General features: G+C 35.3%; 1 protein-coding gene across 1 annotated transcript; it reads left to right on the plus strand.

The window, feature by feature from the left end:
- The first annotated feature begins 860 nt into the window (after positions 1 to 860).
- Positions 861 to 16,641, plus strand: LOC132560503 (fatty-acid amide hydrolase 1-like). The gene is made up of 17 exons (XM_060225168.1): positions 861 to 1,013; positions 2,078 to 2,299; positions 2,919 to 3,032; positions 3,712 to 3,768; positions 4,735 to 4,824; positions 5,235 to 5,306; positions 5,793 to 6,061; positions 6,665 to 6,705; positions 7,736 to 7,860; positions 9,440 to 9,565; positions 10,268 to 10,366; positions 11,875 to 11,976; positions 12,812 to 12,855; positions 14,030 to 14,069; positions 14,454 to 14,565; positions 15,008 to 15,147; positions 15,303 to 16,641. The coding sequence occupies exons 2-17, from the start codon at positions 2,078 to 2,080 to the stop codon at positions 15,417 to 15,419; spliced, it is 1,770 nt and encodes a 589-aa protein (XP_060081151.1). The 5' UTR covers positions 861 to 1,013; the 3' UTR covers positions 15,420 to 16,641.
- Positions 16,642 to 17,669: the final 1,028 nt, after the last annotated feature.

Consider the following 17,669-nt stretch of genomic DNA (forward strand, 5'->3'; position numbering starts at 1 on the left):
GACCATACATACAACACAACACACAAATATTCAAACCAGCTAAACACCATACATGTCCCCCGCCCTCCCCATCTCACACCTCATATGCACAAGGAAACTCTTTCCTTTCAAATAACTTAAATCTACCTTAGATATTTAATATAATTTCACCCTATCATAACATTTTCTACTGCATCGTGACTTATCGTGCCGAAACCTCTCGTAACCCTTCTAAATTAGCACATTCATACAAATCACATATATAATTACAAAAACTTGGTATAGTGAACATATATATGCAGAAGGAATGGAGTGGAATCATATAAGCAATAGGCGTTTGTAAAGTGATAAAGTAGCTGAGTCAATTTAACTGGGAAACTTTTTTTGAAGACGGGACAACCAAAAAACGTGTTAATTATAAAAGATCCCTTTATGGATTTTCTCTGTTCGTCGGTGAGACGATACCCGGACACGAGAGGAGTCACGGAGACGGAAATCCTGTTAACCAACCAACCACGTGACAATATTAATAAATATATTATGACATGTCCATCGTACGCTCAGTATAAGACTTTATTACAATTTAACACATAATTAAGTAGATAAAGTACTCTTTGTGGTATATCAATATTATCAAAAGAAAAACAGATTAACAATATGGATTTACAGGGTTCCCATTCACGCACAAATGTGCGTTATTCGCGTTTAATTTTTAAATTTAAATTCCGAGGTAAACGTACCATTCAAGTACATCTCGAACTAATACACTTTATAGGGGAGACAACTGCAGTACAAAAAAACTCAATAATTCGGAACCCATCTGCATTGACGCTATAGTCATCGCTTAGATCGTACATATTTTTAACGAAATGAAGTAATTGCTTTTTTGAAATATCCATAATTAACATTATTTAATAGCACGTGATTGTATGTGGTAGTAAGTGATAGTATGGTATAGTATATGGTAGTGAGGGGGTTAAATCGACGCGCCATTACCTAGATGAACGATAACGGACGATAACCGACATTACAAGGCAAGAGATATACGGGGTGTTTGTCCAAAGGTTGTATTGAGGTCGGATTGTGTTGGTTTTAAGATGATTTGGGTACAGAAATATTTCCTGTTTTTATTCCATTTCATTTTCAGTGTTTTTACATATGAATGTACTTACGTTGATATAACTGTAAACAGGTACATTGCATCAGGCACGCACAAAAGTTGAGATTTAAATATGTACGTGATTTGCAGTCATGGACCGCAGAATCAGAATACAATCTGTGTCTGTGCTTGGACAACTCGCATTGACAGTATTCATTTATCAGTTACCTTGATATTCCAAATAAGTATGCATTTACTGTGTTAAAAAGCGTTTAGGGGACTTCACGTATTCACGGTACCTACTGAGTTAAATTAGTATCGCATATGTGGTTTGAAAGTGAAAGTAGATATTCAAAAGAGCGCGCAAAATATGATTTATAACATTGCTGGAATGTGGAATGAAGGAACGCTTTACATTTCTGATCTATGCTCACTTTTTTGAATGAAATAGTTTGACCAGCTGAGTCTGCAAGAGAAAAAGCAGGCATAGATTGGGACTGAGCCTAAAATATTCAGCACACACAGTTTAAGACCCACCTCCCCCCCCACCATGGGTACTCCATGTTAATTTTTCCACCATCCAGTGTTTGTATAAACATTCATTATTGAATACTTATAGACCACCTCAACTGTTTCTGTCAGGCTACCTGAAAGTAACCCTATTAAAATGTATGAAACTGGTTTTGTGTATAAACCTGTGTAAAGTTAGTAAGATTTGTAAACATGGTAATTTGTGTAAACTTGGTAAAATTTGTGAACTTGTTAAAATGCTGTTTAATTCCTACATCTGTACATAAAGGACTAGAGAGAATTTCTGTGCAGCCTTTTTTCAGAGCAATTGACTGATACACTAGACATTATGGGATCAGTTCAAAGCAAAGGCATATCAAAATTACAAAGACTTCTCTTTTAATGGTGGCTATGTACAGAGAATACTGATGAAACTATCTGAACTGTATGATATATGAAAATTAAAACTTCTTTTGTTTATTACACTAGATGGACAAATTAAAGGTCTACTGGCCTTACAGGTTTGAAGTGCCTGAACCTATCAGAAAGAACGTCTATGTCATTTTGACGGTGACAACTACTTGTGTGATTGGAGCAGTTATCTTAGGAAAACTTAGAAAGTCTAAGAAGCGAAATCACAGGATCAGGGACAAGAGAGACTCCTGCAGAGAAGCATGTAGGAAGCTAGCGGAACATCTGGAGCAAAATGGCGTGAGTTACTGAGTCACTTTTGTCCAAGATATATTCCAAGAGCCTGAATTCTTTTAAGGATGTTATACATTTATGAACTGCCTAAAAAAGGGCCAGTATTAGCAATCTGATTAAAAATTTGTCTCTTATTTCCCTAAAATTAATACTCTAATCAAAATCAAGCTAGGCCAGAATCAAAATCTAGATCATTACAGAACATTAAAAGCAGATTTGGTTAAGAAATGGTCATCGCTCTTAAATTTAGATGGCTACTGGCTCTGTCTCCAAATTTGTTTAAGTCTGTAAAATTTTCCACTCACACAGCTGATAAAATTATGAAAAGTTATGAAGTAGTCTGGGCTTATAACACACTGAGTCTGTGGCAATATAAAGTCAGAAAAAAATTGTTTTTATTTTTTCAGCATGCATCAGTGTTTCCCATTACCCTTGAATGAGGGAACAAAACCATAAAATTGTCAAAATTCAAAAGTTGTACCCCTTGTTTTCAATGACTCCCCTATATGAATGCATTATTGGGGTACATTGTACCTCTGGTTTTAATACCAAGGGTAACACTGACAAATGCTTCCAATACAAATATTAACAATATTATTTAGTTTGTGTGTTTTTTTTTCTCCAGCTGACACTAACAGAGAGGAATGCTATCCTGGAGTTGCCATTTGAAGAGCTCAGACAAAGGCTACAGGATGGAGGACTTCGTTGTATTGATGTGCTTCATGCCTACCAGTCAAAGGTAATAGTTGGTCATGTGACTTGTCAAAGTTAATAGTTGGTCATGTGACTTGTCACAGGTAATAGAAGATCATGTGACCTGTCAAAGGAAAAAAGTGGTCATATGACCTGTCTAAGGTAACACTTGGTCATGTGACCTTTCCAAGGTAGTTGTTTAAAGCATTTCAAACATTTTTCTAAAATGTATGTTGTGTATTTGTGTTACTAATTGCAGTTGTTATTCACTTGATCTTCAATTTAATGAATATTGTGCTCAGTAACCATATAAAAAAATTACACAATGTTTTCAAACTGATCGAGGGTGGACAGTGAACAGCTGAGATATGACAAAATAAATTTGGTTAATAAATGTTTGAAACATCTGATGATGATAAAGATGTACTATTCTGTATCATGTTTAGTCAGAGTTTTACTGTATTATCTTGACCTATTTTTTTCTGTTTATGGTGTACATTAAATGTTTGTGTTTTTCCTCAATTTTACTTAATAATGATTGGTATGATTGTAATATACACAAAGAATGAGGACTTTCCTACCAAGTTCTTGGTATGTTCCATCCCTTTATGCATGCTATAATTATCATCAATAAATGCTGAAACAGAATTATTTATGAAGGTCTGATATGAGATAGTAATTTTTGCATGAAATTTCTACAACAACCTTGTTAATTTGTTTTCCAGGCAATTCAAGTCAATGAACACCTGAATTGTGTTGTTGAACCAATATGGGAAGCAGAGGTATGTTAATATACTTAAACTTTATGTAACAAATTACAAATAATTGCCTTTCAACACTGGTCTCAGATTTCAAATTATTCCAACAGTGTCACAAACTCACCTAATTTTTGTCAGATCAGCCTGATATTGGCCATTGCATTACCTGTTCAAATAGTGAAAATGCTAGAATCACCCAATACCCAAAAGCTTCAAAGACAATTTTTGGAATAGAGTCCAAATACTAATGCTTAAATATAACTTAGGACAGAATCTAAATATATACAGATATGATAACTATACAATAGTATTTATTATAAATTATTTTTGCTGGACGACCATTTAAAAAACAATAGTGACCCCTTGGCTGTGACTGAATTCTTTACATTGTAAACATACTACAGTCAGACACCTGGTATTCGGGGAAGAGGAATTTCTCCTTTCAGCATTAAAAAATTCCTTTGGCCTTTGAATGCCACATTAAAGGGTTACCATGATGATAAAGCAAATATGTGTACATCTTATGAGAAATCATTACATAATTATTTACTTTCACACTCAAACATTAAAAAATATTGCAGGTAAAGTTTAAAAAGTGAAAGAAAAAGAAATGAAAGAAATCACTTTCCATTGCTATTAAAGCTTATGAAAGTGTCACAAGGTATGAAAAAAGACCAATGATTTATCACCATACATAACTTAGTACATTGTTCAAATATTACAGCTGGAAGACTGCATTGTTCCATTAAGTAAAAAAACATATTTGTTGATGTACTGCCTTGACTTAGCTTTCTTATGGAATATATATAGTTTCCCATTAATTCTGGCAGCATTCAAGTCTAAAGAAATTCAATGTTCAGAAGATTGGAGATAACTTACATTTTGATTTTTGTTGCAGATTTGTTAAGGAATTACTGTTGTATAAAAATTAGATTGGTTGGTGACTTTTAGAGTAGAGATTGTTGTATAGACCATATAATGATATAACAGGCTTTAGCACTGGAGAGGGATATGAGCACGAGAAGGAAAGGACCGCTTCATGGTATACCTATCAGTGTGAAGGAAAACTTCTATCTAGAGGTACGTTGTTAGTATCAAGGTCATCACTGTCATTGTTAAGGTCATATTTATCAGTCTATGTGAACATTTTTGTTTAGAGTTAGGTTATATCTGGCAATGTCAACGTCATTCCTGTTAGATTCAACGTCACATACAAAGTCATACTTATGAAGAATAAGGAGAACATTTTAAATAGAGAAATAAGTTATATCTGAGAGTGTCAAATTCATGCCTTTTGATGTCAAGTGTCAAACTCAGTGTAAAGGAGAACTATTATTTTGAGTTAGGTCTTGCACTTTGGTGTCAAGGAGAAGTGCATTTACCACCAATGGCTGACCAACACTTCGGCGAGCAGCACAAGTTCATTGTGAATCTTGTATACATCACGATGTAATGGTATATTGATACTTGTAATCATCTTCCATTTGCAGGGTTATGACTGTACAGGTGGGATGTCTGCCTATCTTGACCTTTGTGTTACTGAGGAGAATACTCTTATAAAGGTAAATTGTAGTTGGGTGTGGTTCTTTCATTGACTAAGCAAACATTGTTGGGTGAGGGCCTAATACTGACTGAGAATGAGTTGGGTGAGGGTGTAATACTGACGGAGAATGAGTTGGGTGAGGGTCTAATACTGACTGAGAATGAGTTAGGTGAGGGTCTAATACTGACTGAGAATGAGTTGGGTGAGTGTCTAATACTAACAAAGAATGAGTTGGGTGAGAGTTTAATGCTGACTGAGAATGAGTTGGGTGAGTGTCTAATACTGACTGAGAATGAGTTGGGTGAGGGTGTAATACTGACTGAGAATGAGGTGGGTGAGGGTCTAATACTGACTGAGAATGAGCCTCCTGTGGAGTAAGTATGAGTTTCAATGGTCTTATTGAGTAAGCAGGAGTTTGGTGTCAGTCTTCTATCCATGGAATTGTCCGTTTATTTGCTGTAGTGATTTTACAAAATGTACCATTATGTGTTGCCTCTGTCCACAGGTTTTGAAGAAGCAAGGTGCCATTCCATTTGTGAGGACAAATATTCCACAGTCAATGATGACTTATGAATGCTCTAATCCCATCTATGGTGAGACTAAAAACCCTTATGACTTAACACGAGGACCGGGTGGATCATCTGGAGGCGAGGCAGCACTCATAGCAACTAGAGGATCCATTTTGGGGTTCGGAACAGACATAGGGGGCAGCATTCGGATACCAAGTCACTTCTGTGGCGTGTATGGCTTGAAACCAACTGTAGGAAGACTAAGGTAAAAAGGTTTGACAGCCTCAGACAATGCATCGACAATCTCTTCATTGTAACATAATCAATTGTATTTTGGGGTTACAATTATAGCTTGGTTGGTTAGAGAAATGGCCTACGTAACCTCAGGTGAAAATCCGAGGTGAGTGACTTATCACTTCCTACCTGTGTCCGTTTGTGTTTCTCAGGTAGTAGAGAGATGAACTGGTACATGCTGTTGTAATTGTGTTCATGGGCAAGGATTTTTACCCTAATTGTTCTGAATGGCACACAATGAGCCTCCTGTATGCTGTGACATAATGATATGTATTTGTTAAACAGTGTCAGTATCTACGATAAAAATCTAAACACTCTTAACATAATTTCTGAATGTTTTCACTTGTAACAAAATTGATTTCTGAAGAAGGAAGAATACTTTTTACTTTTGACAGTATCATACAGAATTTGTAAGAGATACCAGCTAATTGTCTATGATTACCGGGTATGCATGCATGGTGAATCAGAATTGATTTACTCATCATAAATTGTTTAAAATCTTTCAGTTGTCAGTGGAGTATTAAGATAATTGTCTGATCATGACCATCTCTGTAATTTTATGTTTATGTTACAGTAAACAGAATATGCTGCCATTCCAATGTGGTCAGCCCTTGAGTAAGTATTTTATCTGTGTTTCAATGCTGGGAATCTAAGGTCAAGGTCACAGGTTGTAAAATGAAAGTGTTTGTAATTATTCTACAATGATGATTGTTTTATTGGAATTTGATGAATTATCACACAATTATGATTATCGACACTAGGTTTTGTTTGATGATTCAGAGTCAAAGGTCAGGTACAATTTACTTTTAACCATATTAGCTTTACCTGGGAATAGTATACAGATATTGTCTAGACTTTCATACAATGATATAGCCACCTTTTCTCAAAGCTTAATGTGATTGTATTGAAAAGCAGAGAACTTTCATTATTTAGTAAAATAAAAAAGATAGATATGTGTAATTAGAAATTAGGCAATCCCTTGTAACTACCAACAACTTGATATATAGATTCATTGTAGAAGGGCTGACATTTGATGAATGGACAGCAGAAGGGTGTGAGTGTTTATGTGTTGATATTTGATGTATGGACGTCAGAATGATGTAAGTGTGTATGTGTTGATATTTGATGTGTGGACGTCAGAATGATTTAAGTGTGTATGTGTTGATATTTGATGTATGGACGTCAGAATGATGTAAGTGTGTATGTGTTGATATTTGATGTATGGACGTCAGAATGATGTAAGTGTGTATGTGTTGATATTTGATGTATGGACGTCAGAAGGATGTAAGTGTGTATGTGTTGATATTTGATGTATGGACGTCAGAAGGATGTAAGTGTGTATGTGTTGATATTTGATGTATGGACGTCAGAAGGATGTAAGTGTGTATGTGTTGATATTTGATGAATGGACATCAGAAGGATGTAAGTGTGTATGTGTTGATACATATTTTACTACGTGTACGATCTTATGTTTGATATGATCTTTTTCTACGTATGTGACACTTACACAGGTTTGAATTAAATAGAAAACAAGATGACGAGGAATGATTTTCATTACAAAGTGTAACAAAATTAGATAAATGAGAGTTGTCTGAATCCACACTGTTTATATTGCTATATGCCATGACTGATTTCTGTATAACAGTTGGAGCAGTAGGAGGACCTCTAGCCAGTGATGTGGATGGTCTCGTCACTGCAATGAAATCACTACTAATTCCAGCAATGTTTGATCAAGATCCTACTTGTCCCCCAATCCAGTTTAGAAATGAGGTATTAAGTTGATTTTTAATGATTTCTATGTTGACTTAAAACATTTTTAAAAAATTCATATAATTTTGAAGATATGGCATTGTATGTTGGTTTTACATTGAGGGTATGGTATTGACACTGGCTGATCCCCAAGGGTTTAAAACATATCACCTAAGTCTTGCTATTATTAATGTTACAATTTCTTTTTCATGACACTTGAAAGCGGTTTTCCCTATAACTTTTATATTCAATATTGCTTATCTCTAATGACTATTATTAGGTCACTATGCCTCTTGTTTGAAGAGCTATTGACCTTTATCTTTTTCAGCATTGAAATATTGCCTGCAGTTCTCTTTTCTTATCAGGTAGTTTAAATCTGATTGCTTTCAACTTTTTTAGGCTTCATTTCCATTACATGAAGTTATGTTTGCCTGAACAGTATTTTGTTAAGTTTGACCAGGTGTCATCTAAGTTTCTAACCCAATATTTCCAAGCTTTGATGGTATTGTAGCTATTAGTTGAACTCATATTTACCTGACATTTAGTATCAACAAATTTTAGGAGAGTTATTGCTCTTTGCATTTTGCAGCATTCCAGAGATTGCTTCTGTCAGATTTTGATTGATCTCTTTGAAATATGGCATGCTTTATCAGCAAATCATATAGTATTGTTAACTTCTGTGGCCTTCAACTTGGCATTTATTTAATGAGCGATAGCAATTCATTCTCTTTATCTGTTTTATCATGCCTTACTCCTTAAGCTTTTCCTTCAGCTTTCAATGACTTTCTTTTCAACTTGGTAAACTCAGGGACACCTCTATATTAAACATCCCTGGTCAGCTGTGTCTTAATAATGTGAGATAGAGCTTTTTCAGTAGCAATCTTATACTTCTCACCAAATTTGTAATTATATTGATACCATGATATATTTCTGCTTGGCATAGACAGGAATGTATTTATTCTGCCTTATAGTTCTCTTGTTAGTTTACCACTTGTGTAACATATATCTGAATGAAACTTTACTGATATAAGAAATGAAACTCTACAAATTTAAGTATTATTCTGAGAGTATGTATAATAAAGATATAAAAATTGTCAACCAAAGTCGCCTACGGCGGCCTGTCTTCATCTCGACTTTAGTCGCCGATGGCGGCCTGTCTGCATGTCGACTTTAGTCGCCTATGGTGGCCTGTCTGCCTGTCGACTTCAGTCACCTATGGCGCTGAAAGGGTTAATCTAAAATTAGTAGCTTACATAGTCATTTATGTACACATGGGTAATTTTCTTATAAAGAATCTTAGGATGTATTGGCAAATTAGATTTAAACATTCTATATGAAGTAAAAATTTCATGGTGCAATGAAATATTTAAATGGTAATTTTAAAAGAGATTATGTTGGCAATCAGTTGTAGTCAATAGTGGAATATCTATCCTGAAACTTAGGAGATTACTAAAAATACTAAAAAAAACATTAATTTCCTAAAATTCAAAAGGAGAAATATAATACATTCATTTCTACCACTCAAAAAGTGTATATAATCAAGTTTTGAATTCAAATTATGTTTGAGAAAGAACATTCACTTTCTGTTGTTTTTCTGCAGATTTTTGAAGAGAAACGACCATTGCGGATTGGTTACTTCCTAGACAACGGATATATTACACCTGTCCCTGCCTGTCAACGAGCTGTTACCATGGCAACAGAAATATTGCAGGACAGAGGCCACACTGTGAGTTGACTTAGCAGAGACAATATTGAATAAGTTCAGTCAAAAATGATATATCAAATGCTGTACATTAATTGATTCCAAGAGAAAACTGATAAACATGTGTATGGTTACTATTGATAAAGTCTCCACTCTATGCAGTACATTGTAACAGTTGTAGCATCCCTGTGACAAGCATCTTGTTGATGTTGAGAATAAGAATCATTGTTTTGGTATAGATGTATTTAAGAAGATATTTATCTTAGCACAAACAACTGAAAACAATTTTTTAATCCCTGTTTGTGCTAACGATAAGACACAAGACCAAATGATTTATATCACTATACATGTATGTTTCATTAGCTAACCAATATCATTAGGCTATTCATATTAGACAGGAAACCATGTATCTTGGATTGTGAAAATTAAAGTTTGTTATTGCCATTTTTTGAAAAGTAGTAAATTGATATTTCTCATTTTTCATATGTAGGTCTCCTTGGTTTCTTGTATTGCTATGGGGAGGGGTATCTTGGATTTTAACAATGAATATTTGTTATTGCTTTTTCTGGAAAAGAAACGGAGCAAATCAGAGGAAGGAAGAGAAATGAACAAAAAGGATCAAAGGAAGTAATATAAATCATACCATGATTGGTGCTAAGATCTCTTGTTTATTATCACTGATAATTCAGGATTAAATTTCTCTAAATTGATGTTATTTTGTTACAGATTGTCCAGTTTGATCCTCCAGACATAAAGGAGTGCTTTGAACTCTACATGTTGTCTACGTTTGGAGATGGTGGAGATTCCTTTGTTGAAATATTGCAAGTATTCAACTGTTCTGTTTTGAATGGTCTTTCAGATGAGTTGGAAGTGTTCATCAACACCTTTGAAATCTTTGATTGGGATGGTCAGAAAAGTTAAATTATGGTTTGAATAATAACAATCTCTTGAATCTTTCATGTTTAACTGAAAACAGAAACAGTTAGTTTCTAGAATGTAACAGAAACATTAAATCTGTGGCTATTTCACACAATGCGGTTAACAACTTTTGGTTTGATGTATAAAACATACATAAAGGGAAGTATTAAGAAGGAATGGTGGTGACTGTGGTAAGTAGGGAGGGGATTGTGGTAAGTAAGGGTGGGAACTATGGTTAGGGATGGTGGTGACTGTGGTAAGTAGGGAGGGGATTGTGGTAAGTAAGGGTGGGAACTATGGTTAGGGATGGTGGTGACTGTGGTAAGTAGGAGGGGATTGTGGTAAGTAAGGGTGGGAACTATGGTTAGGGATGGTTGGGACTGTGGTAAGTTAGGATAAACATTGTAGTAAGTAAGGATGGGGACTGTGGTAAGTTAGGATAAACATTGTGGTAAGTAAGGGTGGGGACTGTGGTAAGTAAGGGTAAACATTGTGGTAAGTAAGGATAAACATTGTAGTAAGTAAGGATAAACATTGTGGAAAGTAAGGGTGGGGACTGTGGTAAGTAAGGATAAACATTGTGGAAAGTAAGGGTAAACATTGTGGTAATTAAGGTAGGGGATTGTGGTAAGTAAGGATAAACATTGTGGTAATTAAGGATGGGGATTGTGGTAAGTAAGGATAAACATTGTGGTAATTAAGGGTGGAGATTGTGGTAAGTAAGGATAAACATTGTGGTAATTAAGGATGGGGATTGTGGTAAGTAAGGGTAAACATTGTGGTAATTAAGGATGGGGATTGTGGTAAGTAAGGATAAACATTGTGGTAATTAAGGATGGGGATTGTGGTAAGTAAGGATAAACATTGTGGTAATTAAGGGTGGAGATTGTGGTAAGTAAGGATAAACATTGTGGTAATTAAGGATGGGGATTGTGGTAAGTAAGGGTAAACATTGTGGTAAGTAAGGATGGGGATTGTGGTAAGTAAGGATAAACATTGTGGTAATTAAGGGTGGAGATTGTGGTAAGTAAGGATAAACATTGTGGTAATTAAGGATGGGGATTGTGGTAAGTAAGGGTAAACATTGTGGTAAGTAAGGATGGGGGTTGTGGTAAGTAAGGATAAACATTGTGGTAATTAAGGATGGGGATTGTGGTAAGTAAGGGTAAACATTGTGGTAAGTAAGGTAGGGGACTGTGATAAGTAAGGGTAAGCATTGTAGTAAGTAAGGGTGGAGATTGGTAAGTAAGGATAAACACTGGTAAGTAAGGGTGGTGACTGTGGTAAGTAAGGGTTAACATGGTAATTAACAAGATTTGTCTTTATTCATTTGAACTTAATTGGTAACATAGTGATTCCCTTGAACTATAAAAAAATTCATCACTAATTTAATCATGGTGTCTTGTTTCAGGAAGAATGACCAGGTTGATCCCACTCTCCAGCTAGCTCACCTCAGCCTCATCCTACCAAAATGGCTGAGCATATTAGGTGGCTGGGTTTTGTCAAAGTTTGCTGGTGTAAGTATTATTTGTACAGTTACTGTAATTCAAAGACGGATCAGAAAAAAACATTTTGCCAACAGGCAATCTTCATGGATTCAGGAATGAAGGATTATCAATATTTTTTCAGGTGAATTTTCAAATCTCGTGTGATTAAAAGCAAAAACAGCTCCTCTCGGTCCATAGGTGTGGTCCAGACTTTTGATTTAAGAAGAAATGAATTTTGATCCAGAGCTTATAGAGTGTGGCATAAATTTTGTTCATGGACAATTCTAAGCTCTACTCAAATATCAAGTCAAACACACAGGATATAAAAGATATAGTTATATATATGATTATGAAGTTGAAGAGAGGCAAGGAAATTTGATTGATAATTGACAAAAGAAGATGTTACATTTTGCACTGGAGCTTTTGCTGTATTAGATCTTCAGGTGAAAGTAGTAGTACATAAATGAATGATGTCACATATTGTTATACTGGTGTATATATACGTCATATTTGTGTTTTACACCAACAGCTGAGTGCGAGGGATAATGACATGCTTTGCAGCTCTTTGTTGTCTAGTTTTTCCTGATGCTGATCTCAAAACTTATTCAATTTAAATTTACCCCATAGTATCATAACACCAAGTCTACCACACTTGATTAGTTTCTGGTTTTCATAGGACTAGTGAGGGCATCATGTCTTACAGCCTTTTTCTAGTTAAGTTAACCATAACTGTGTCAAATCACTTATTTTATTTTGATAATTAACTATTTTTTTAATTGATAAATTATTATGACATATGGAATTAAAATGTGTTCATTTTCAATTCAGCACTTCAACTAATTATAATTTACCCCTTCTTTTCCAGGACCGTATGTTGTATATTATCAATAAGTGTATGACAGGTGCAGGGTAAGTATAAAATGACAGAACGGGGCAGATGAGAATGTGAGGGAAGGCTGATGAGAATACAAGTGGAAACGGATGAGAATATGGGGGAAGGCTGATGAGAATATGAGGGAAGGCTGATGAGAATGACAGTATGATGGAAGGCTGATGAGAATGACAGTATGAGGGAAGGCTGGTGAGAATGACAGTATGATGGAAGGCTGATGAGAATGACAGTATGATCGAAGGCTGATGAGAATGACAGTATGATGGAAGGCTGATGAGAATGACAGTATGATGGAAGGCTGATGAGAATGACAGTATGATGGAAGGCTGATGAGAATGACAGTATGATGGAAGGCTGATGAGAATGACAGTATGAGGGAAGGCTGATGAGAATGACAGTATGAGGAAAGGCTGATGAGAATGACAGTATGATGGAAGGCTGATGAGAATGACAGTATGATGGAAGGCTGATGAGAATGACAGTATGATAGAAGGCTGATGAGAATGACAGTATGATGGAAGGCTGATGAGAAAATGAGGGGAAACTGATGAGAATATGGGAGCAGACAGATGGGAATATGAGGGGAAACAGATGAGAATTTAGGGAAAGCAGATGAGAATATGGGAGCAGACAGATGAGAATATGAGGGCAGGCATGAAAATATGAGGGAAAGCAGATGAGAATATAAGATGAGACATGAGAATTTAGGGAAAGCATATAAGAATACAATTGGAGACAGATGAGAATACGAAGGCAGATAGATGAGAATATGAGGAAAGGCAGGTGAGAATACAAAGGGATACAGATGAGAATATTTGGGCAGACATGAAAATATGAGGGACGGCAAATGAAAATGACAATATGATGGAAGGCTGATGAGAATATGAGTGGAAATGGATGAGAATTTAGGGAAAGCAGATGAGAATACAAGTGGAGACAGATGAGAATATGAGAGCAGGCAAAAGAGAGGTATGGTTCTTGTACACTGCACTTCTCCTTATCGAGATCTATCTTCTTTTGAAGTTTCATGTTGATACCTCCAATATTTTATGTGATATCCGGGGAGCATCCATCGGTTCTACGAATTCTGTTGTTTTAATGAAATTTTTGTGATGCAAAAATGTAAAAATTAGCTGCCATGAAAAAAGATGTCTGATATATGTGTAAATTATAATAATGCTTTTGTTATAGATCTGTATCAGAATACTGGAAGGTAGAAGAAAGGATTCAGGTATTGATTACATGCAGCTTGTACAATGTCATTATATAAATTGAGATTATTTTAGCTTTGATATGGAGCAATGTTTGTCTTCAATATTTTAAAGAAATTTGTCCTAAACACCAGAAGGGTTAGAGCTTAAACACTGTTAGATATAACAATAGATCAAATGTAATATTAGTTGTGAAAATAAGTGTAAAATTAAATTTTTTAATGATATCAGAATTAAAAACTATTGAATCATTAGATGTGACAATAGATTTAATATTATTTGTGACAAGAAATGAAATATTAGATGTGACAATAGATACAATGTCATCTAATGTTAGATGTGAAAATTGATGTAATATTTGATATCAGTATGAAGATAGTATTTTTACCCTTGGTCTCTATCAGGCCTATAAAAAGAAGATGTTGAGGAAGTGGAGAGCAAACAAGCTAGATGTTCTCATCTGTCCTGGCTTTGCCTTCCCTGCTGTCCGTAGCGGAAATGTGTTTAATGTCTTAGGTTTGTTTTTCTGCTTTTGTTTTGATTGATGCCATCAATAATGTCTTGATCAAGTGTACATCTCTTACATATATAACAATGCATCAGCAAGGATTCGAACTTGGGACCTGTGGTTTACTAATCTGCTGCTGATGGGGTGGAAGAGAAGTTCTCTCCAGCTAGTGTTTTACCTTGGTTATACATATCCTAGGAGGCATTGTATAAAGGGTTGTAAAATTGGGCAGACAAAACAAACATATAGAGAAATCAGAAACCATATTCTCTTCATAGATGAAGAAAAGGAGGGGAGGGGGAATGGGGAGGGTGTGAATGGCATATTCTAATTGTGTCTGTGTTAACATCTGATAATCATTCAGTGGGCCTCTAAAGGTCTTTTTCTTGCAGTTATTGCTGTTTGCCTGTGAATTAACAACTATCACATTATGTGTTATGTATGTTTCAGGTGGCGTCTCATACACTGTATTTTTCAACCTGTTGAATTACCCTGCAGGCTCTATGCCTATCACTAAGGTGACAGCTGAAGATGAAGCAAACCTGGCTGTGTACCCCACAAAGACCGGATATGAGAAGGAAATAAAAAAGGTATATTATGCAAATGGTTACAATACTGACTTTCAATTTTCTTTTTATGATTGTTTTTAAGGCAATTTGACACTAATACGTTGTTTAATATATACACAGAGGCCATTTCACTAACATGTTTCCTATATATGTAGCTAGGTTGGTTTATATTACAGGACAGTGTTGGGTCTAAGGGTCTTCCTGTTAATGTCCAGTGTGCAGGCTTACCTTACCAGGAAGAGCTGGTCCTTCGTGTGATGAGAGAACTACATGAAGATAGGAATAAAGCTTGAAGGTTTCAAAACTAGCCAACCCTTTAACTTACAATTTTTGAACTTTTCATTGTGGAGTTGTGAATTCTGAAGAATATTATTCCAGTGTTAAATCATGTGCAATTTTAGAGTGAAATCTGTAAAAAGGGTTTTTGTTGGCTCAGCCTTGTTACATTATACGTACATTTCGAAGTTTTATTTGATGTACAATGTTGTAGTATTATCGGTTGTGAAGCTTTCTTGAATGTATACTACAGACATTCATTGAAGAGATAACAAGATGCATTTTAATCACACAAGCTTTTATCTGTACAGGTTACAGTCAAATTTGTGAAAATATAATATTTATTGGTATTTACGCATGGCAATTAGGTCTGTGCAAGACTTCAAGATATATGTAAAGTCAAATTTCTATCAACTTTTAACTTCGATGATTCAAATTCCGTGATGTATCAATTTTTTTGGCACAGTCCAGAATTATATTCTTATATATTACTACTAACTTATCGCATTATGAACTGAACACATTTAATCAGTAACGATAATGGGACATCGTGTGATGTTCACTGCTACAATTGCGGTGATAATTTATAGTGAAGTCTATTTTATGGAATTGTGTAAACATATGGAAGAAATCCTGAACATCATTTTGATGATTCTGCTCATTCTCAAAGCATCACTTTTAAGCATAAAAGCATGAGAAACAAAGAGGTTTTATCTGTCAATCACATCTTCTGTTGATTCAAACTAGACGTCGTCAGAATGTTGGTAAACACATTTGTAATTTTTACGACCAAAGAGATGCGATGTTAGTGCTGTCATTCCTAGACAGAATATGTTATATAAATTTGATCTATTAAATTTATTAGTGCCTATAACACACTGCTAACCTGCAGACTGAGTCTGACTTCAATCTTTTTCAAGTGAAGGAACACTGTTGTGTGTGATAATATTTGATAAATGAGGATGTTTCCTTGTAAATTAACCTATGCTGATTTTGTTACAATCTATATTTATATTTTATTAATGATTTTGAATTTTAGTTTTGATGTACATTTAGAAACATAACACCATTTCTTAATGCTTTGAAGTATTACGCATGAAGGCATTGATACATTTACCCAGTTGTAAATACTCCATATTTGTTCTTGTTGTATTTTAAATAATGTCACACTGGTATTGGATTGTTATTTAGATATTACAATTAATTGGGATATATGACCAGATTAAACGGTGAATTTCAGGTCCCCGTTCATTATCTTTATTGCTTTGGTAAATCTACTCCATGTTTTTTCATAGAAAGACTTTTCACTTACCCTAGACAAATGTATCCACACTGTAATTTCAACTGATATGAAAGTATGTTGCCTCGCCCAAGTGTTGAGATGGGAGGTGATGCCCCTTTCATGACTATGATGCAGTATATCAACAGTGCCAAGCAACAACATGTATATTACTAGGTCAGCAGATAAAGAAAAAAATATCTATCGCTTTTTTTTGGTGAAACAGAGGGATTTCAACCTCTAGAGGAACTTGATTAATGTTGCAAGCACTTGACAAGCCTCATGTTTGCCTACTTAATAGTCCTTTCCCGTTGGTTGAGATTCCTGATATCTTTTTGTTGAAAGATTCTGTCAATCTTTTTTCTTTTTTTTTTTAAGTCATCAGACCCGAAGGGTCGAGATGACCTATAACCATCGTGCTTCGTCCGTCGTTGTCCGCCATCCGCCGTGCGTTGTCCGTAAACTTTTCATTCAAAAAACATCTTCTCAAATACTAGAAGGCCTAGGGGGCTAATACTTGGCCCTTAGCATGCTGGCATGGAGCCCTACAAAGTCACAAGGGTCAAATATGTTAAAATATACAAACGACTTCTTCTCAATAAGCAAAAGTCCATGAGTGCTGATATTGGGCCTGTAGGATGCTTGGAGGAAAGGCTACAAAGTTTGTTCAAATTAATGACCTTGACCCACTTTCAAGGTCACAGGGGTCAAATATTTTAAAATTTTTTAAACAACTTCTTCTCAATAAGCAAAAATCCATGAGTGCTGATATTGGGCCTGTAGGATGCTTTGAAGAAGTGTTACCAAATGTGTTCAAGTGAATGACTTTGACCCACTTTCAAGGTCACAGGGGTCAAATATTTTGAAATTTTTAAACAACTTCTTCTCAACAACCAAAAGGCTTAGAATGCTGATATTGGGTCTGTAGCATGCTGGGATGAAGGGCTACCAAGTTTGTTCAAATGAATGACCTTGACCCACTTTCAAG

The sequence above is a fragment of the Ylistrum balloti genome, unplaced genomic scaffold, assembly GCF_031769215.1.
Source record: "Ylistrum balloti isolate Yb309-2 unplaced genomic scaffold, AGI_CSIRO_Ybal_v1 Utg371072, whole genome shotgun sequence".
NCBI classification, from domain to species: Eukaryota; Metazoa; Mollusca; class Bivalvia; order Pectinida; family Pectinidae; genus Ylistrum; species Ylistrum balloti.

What these genes read in the sequence shown, in the direction of transcription:
- LOC132560503 (XM_060225168.1), top strand. Translation starts at nt 2,078, where the DNA reads ATGGACAAATTAAAGGTCTACTGGCCTTACAGGTTTGAAGTGCCTGAA. An exon ending in AGGAAAACTTCTATCTAGAG is followed by an intron (nt 4,825 to 5,234) that starts GTACGTTGTTAG and finishes TTCCATTTGCAG; the next exon opens with GGTTATGACTGTACAGGTGG. An exon ending in ATGAGAAGGAAATAAAAAAG is followed by an intron (nt 15,148 to 15,302) that starts GTATATTATGCA and finishes TTTATATTACAG; the next exon opens with GACAGTGTTGGGTCTAAGGG.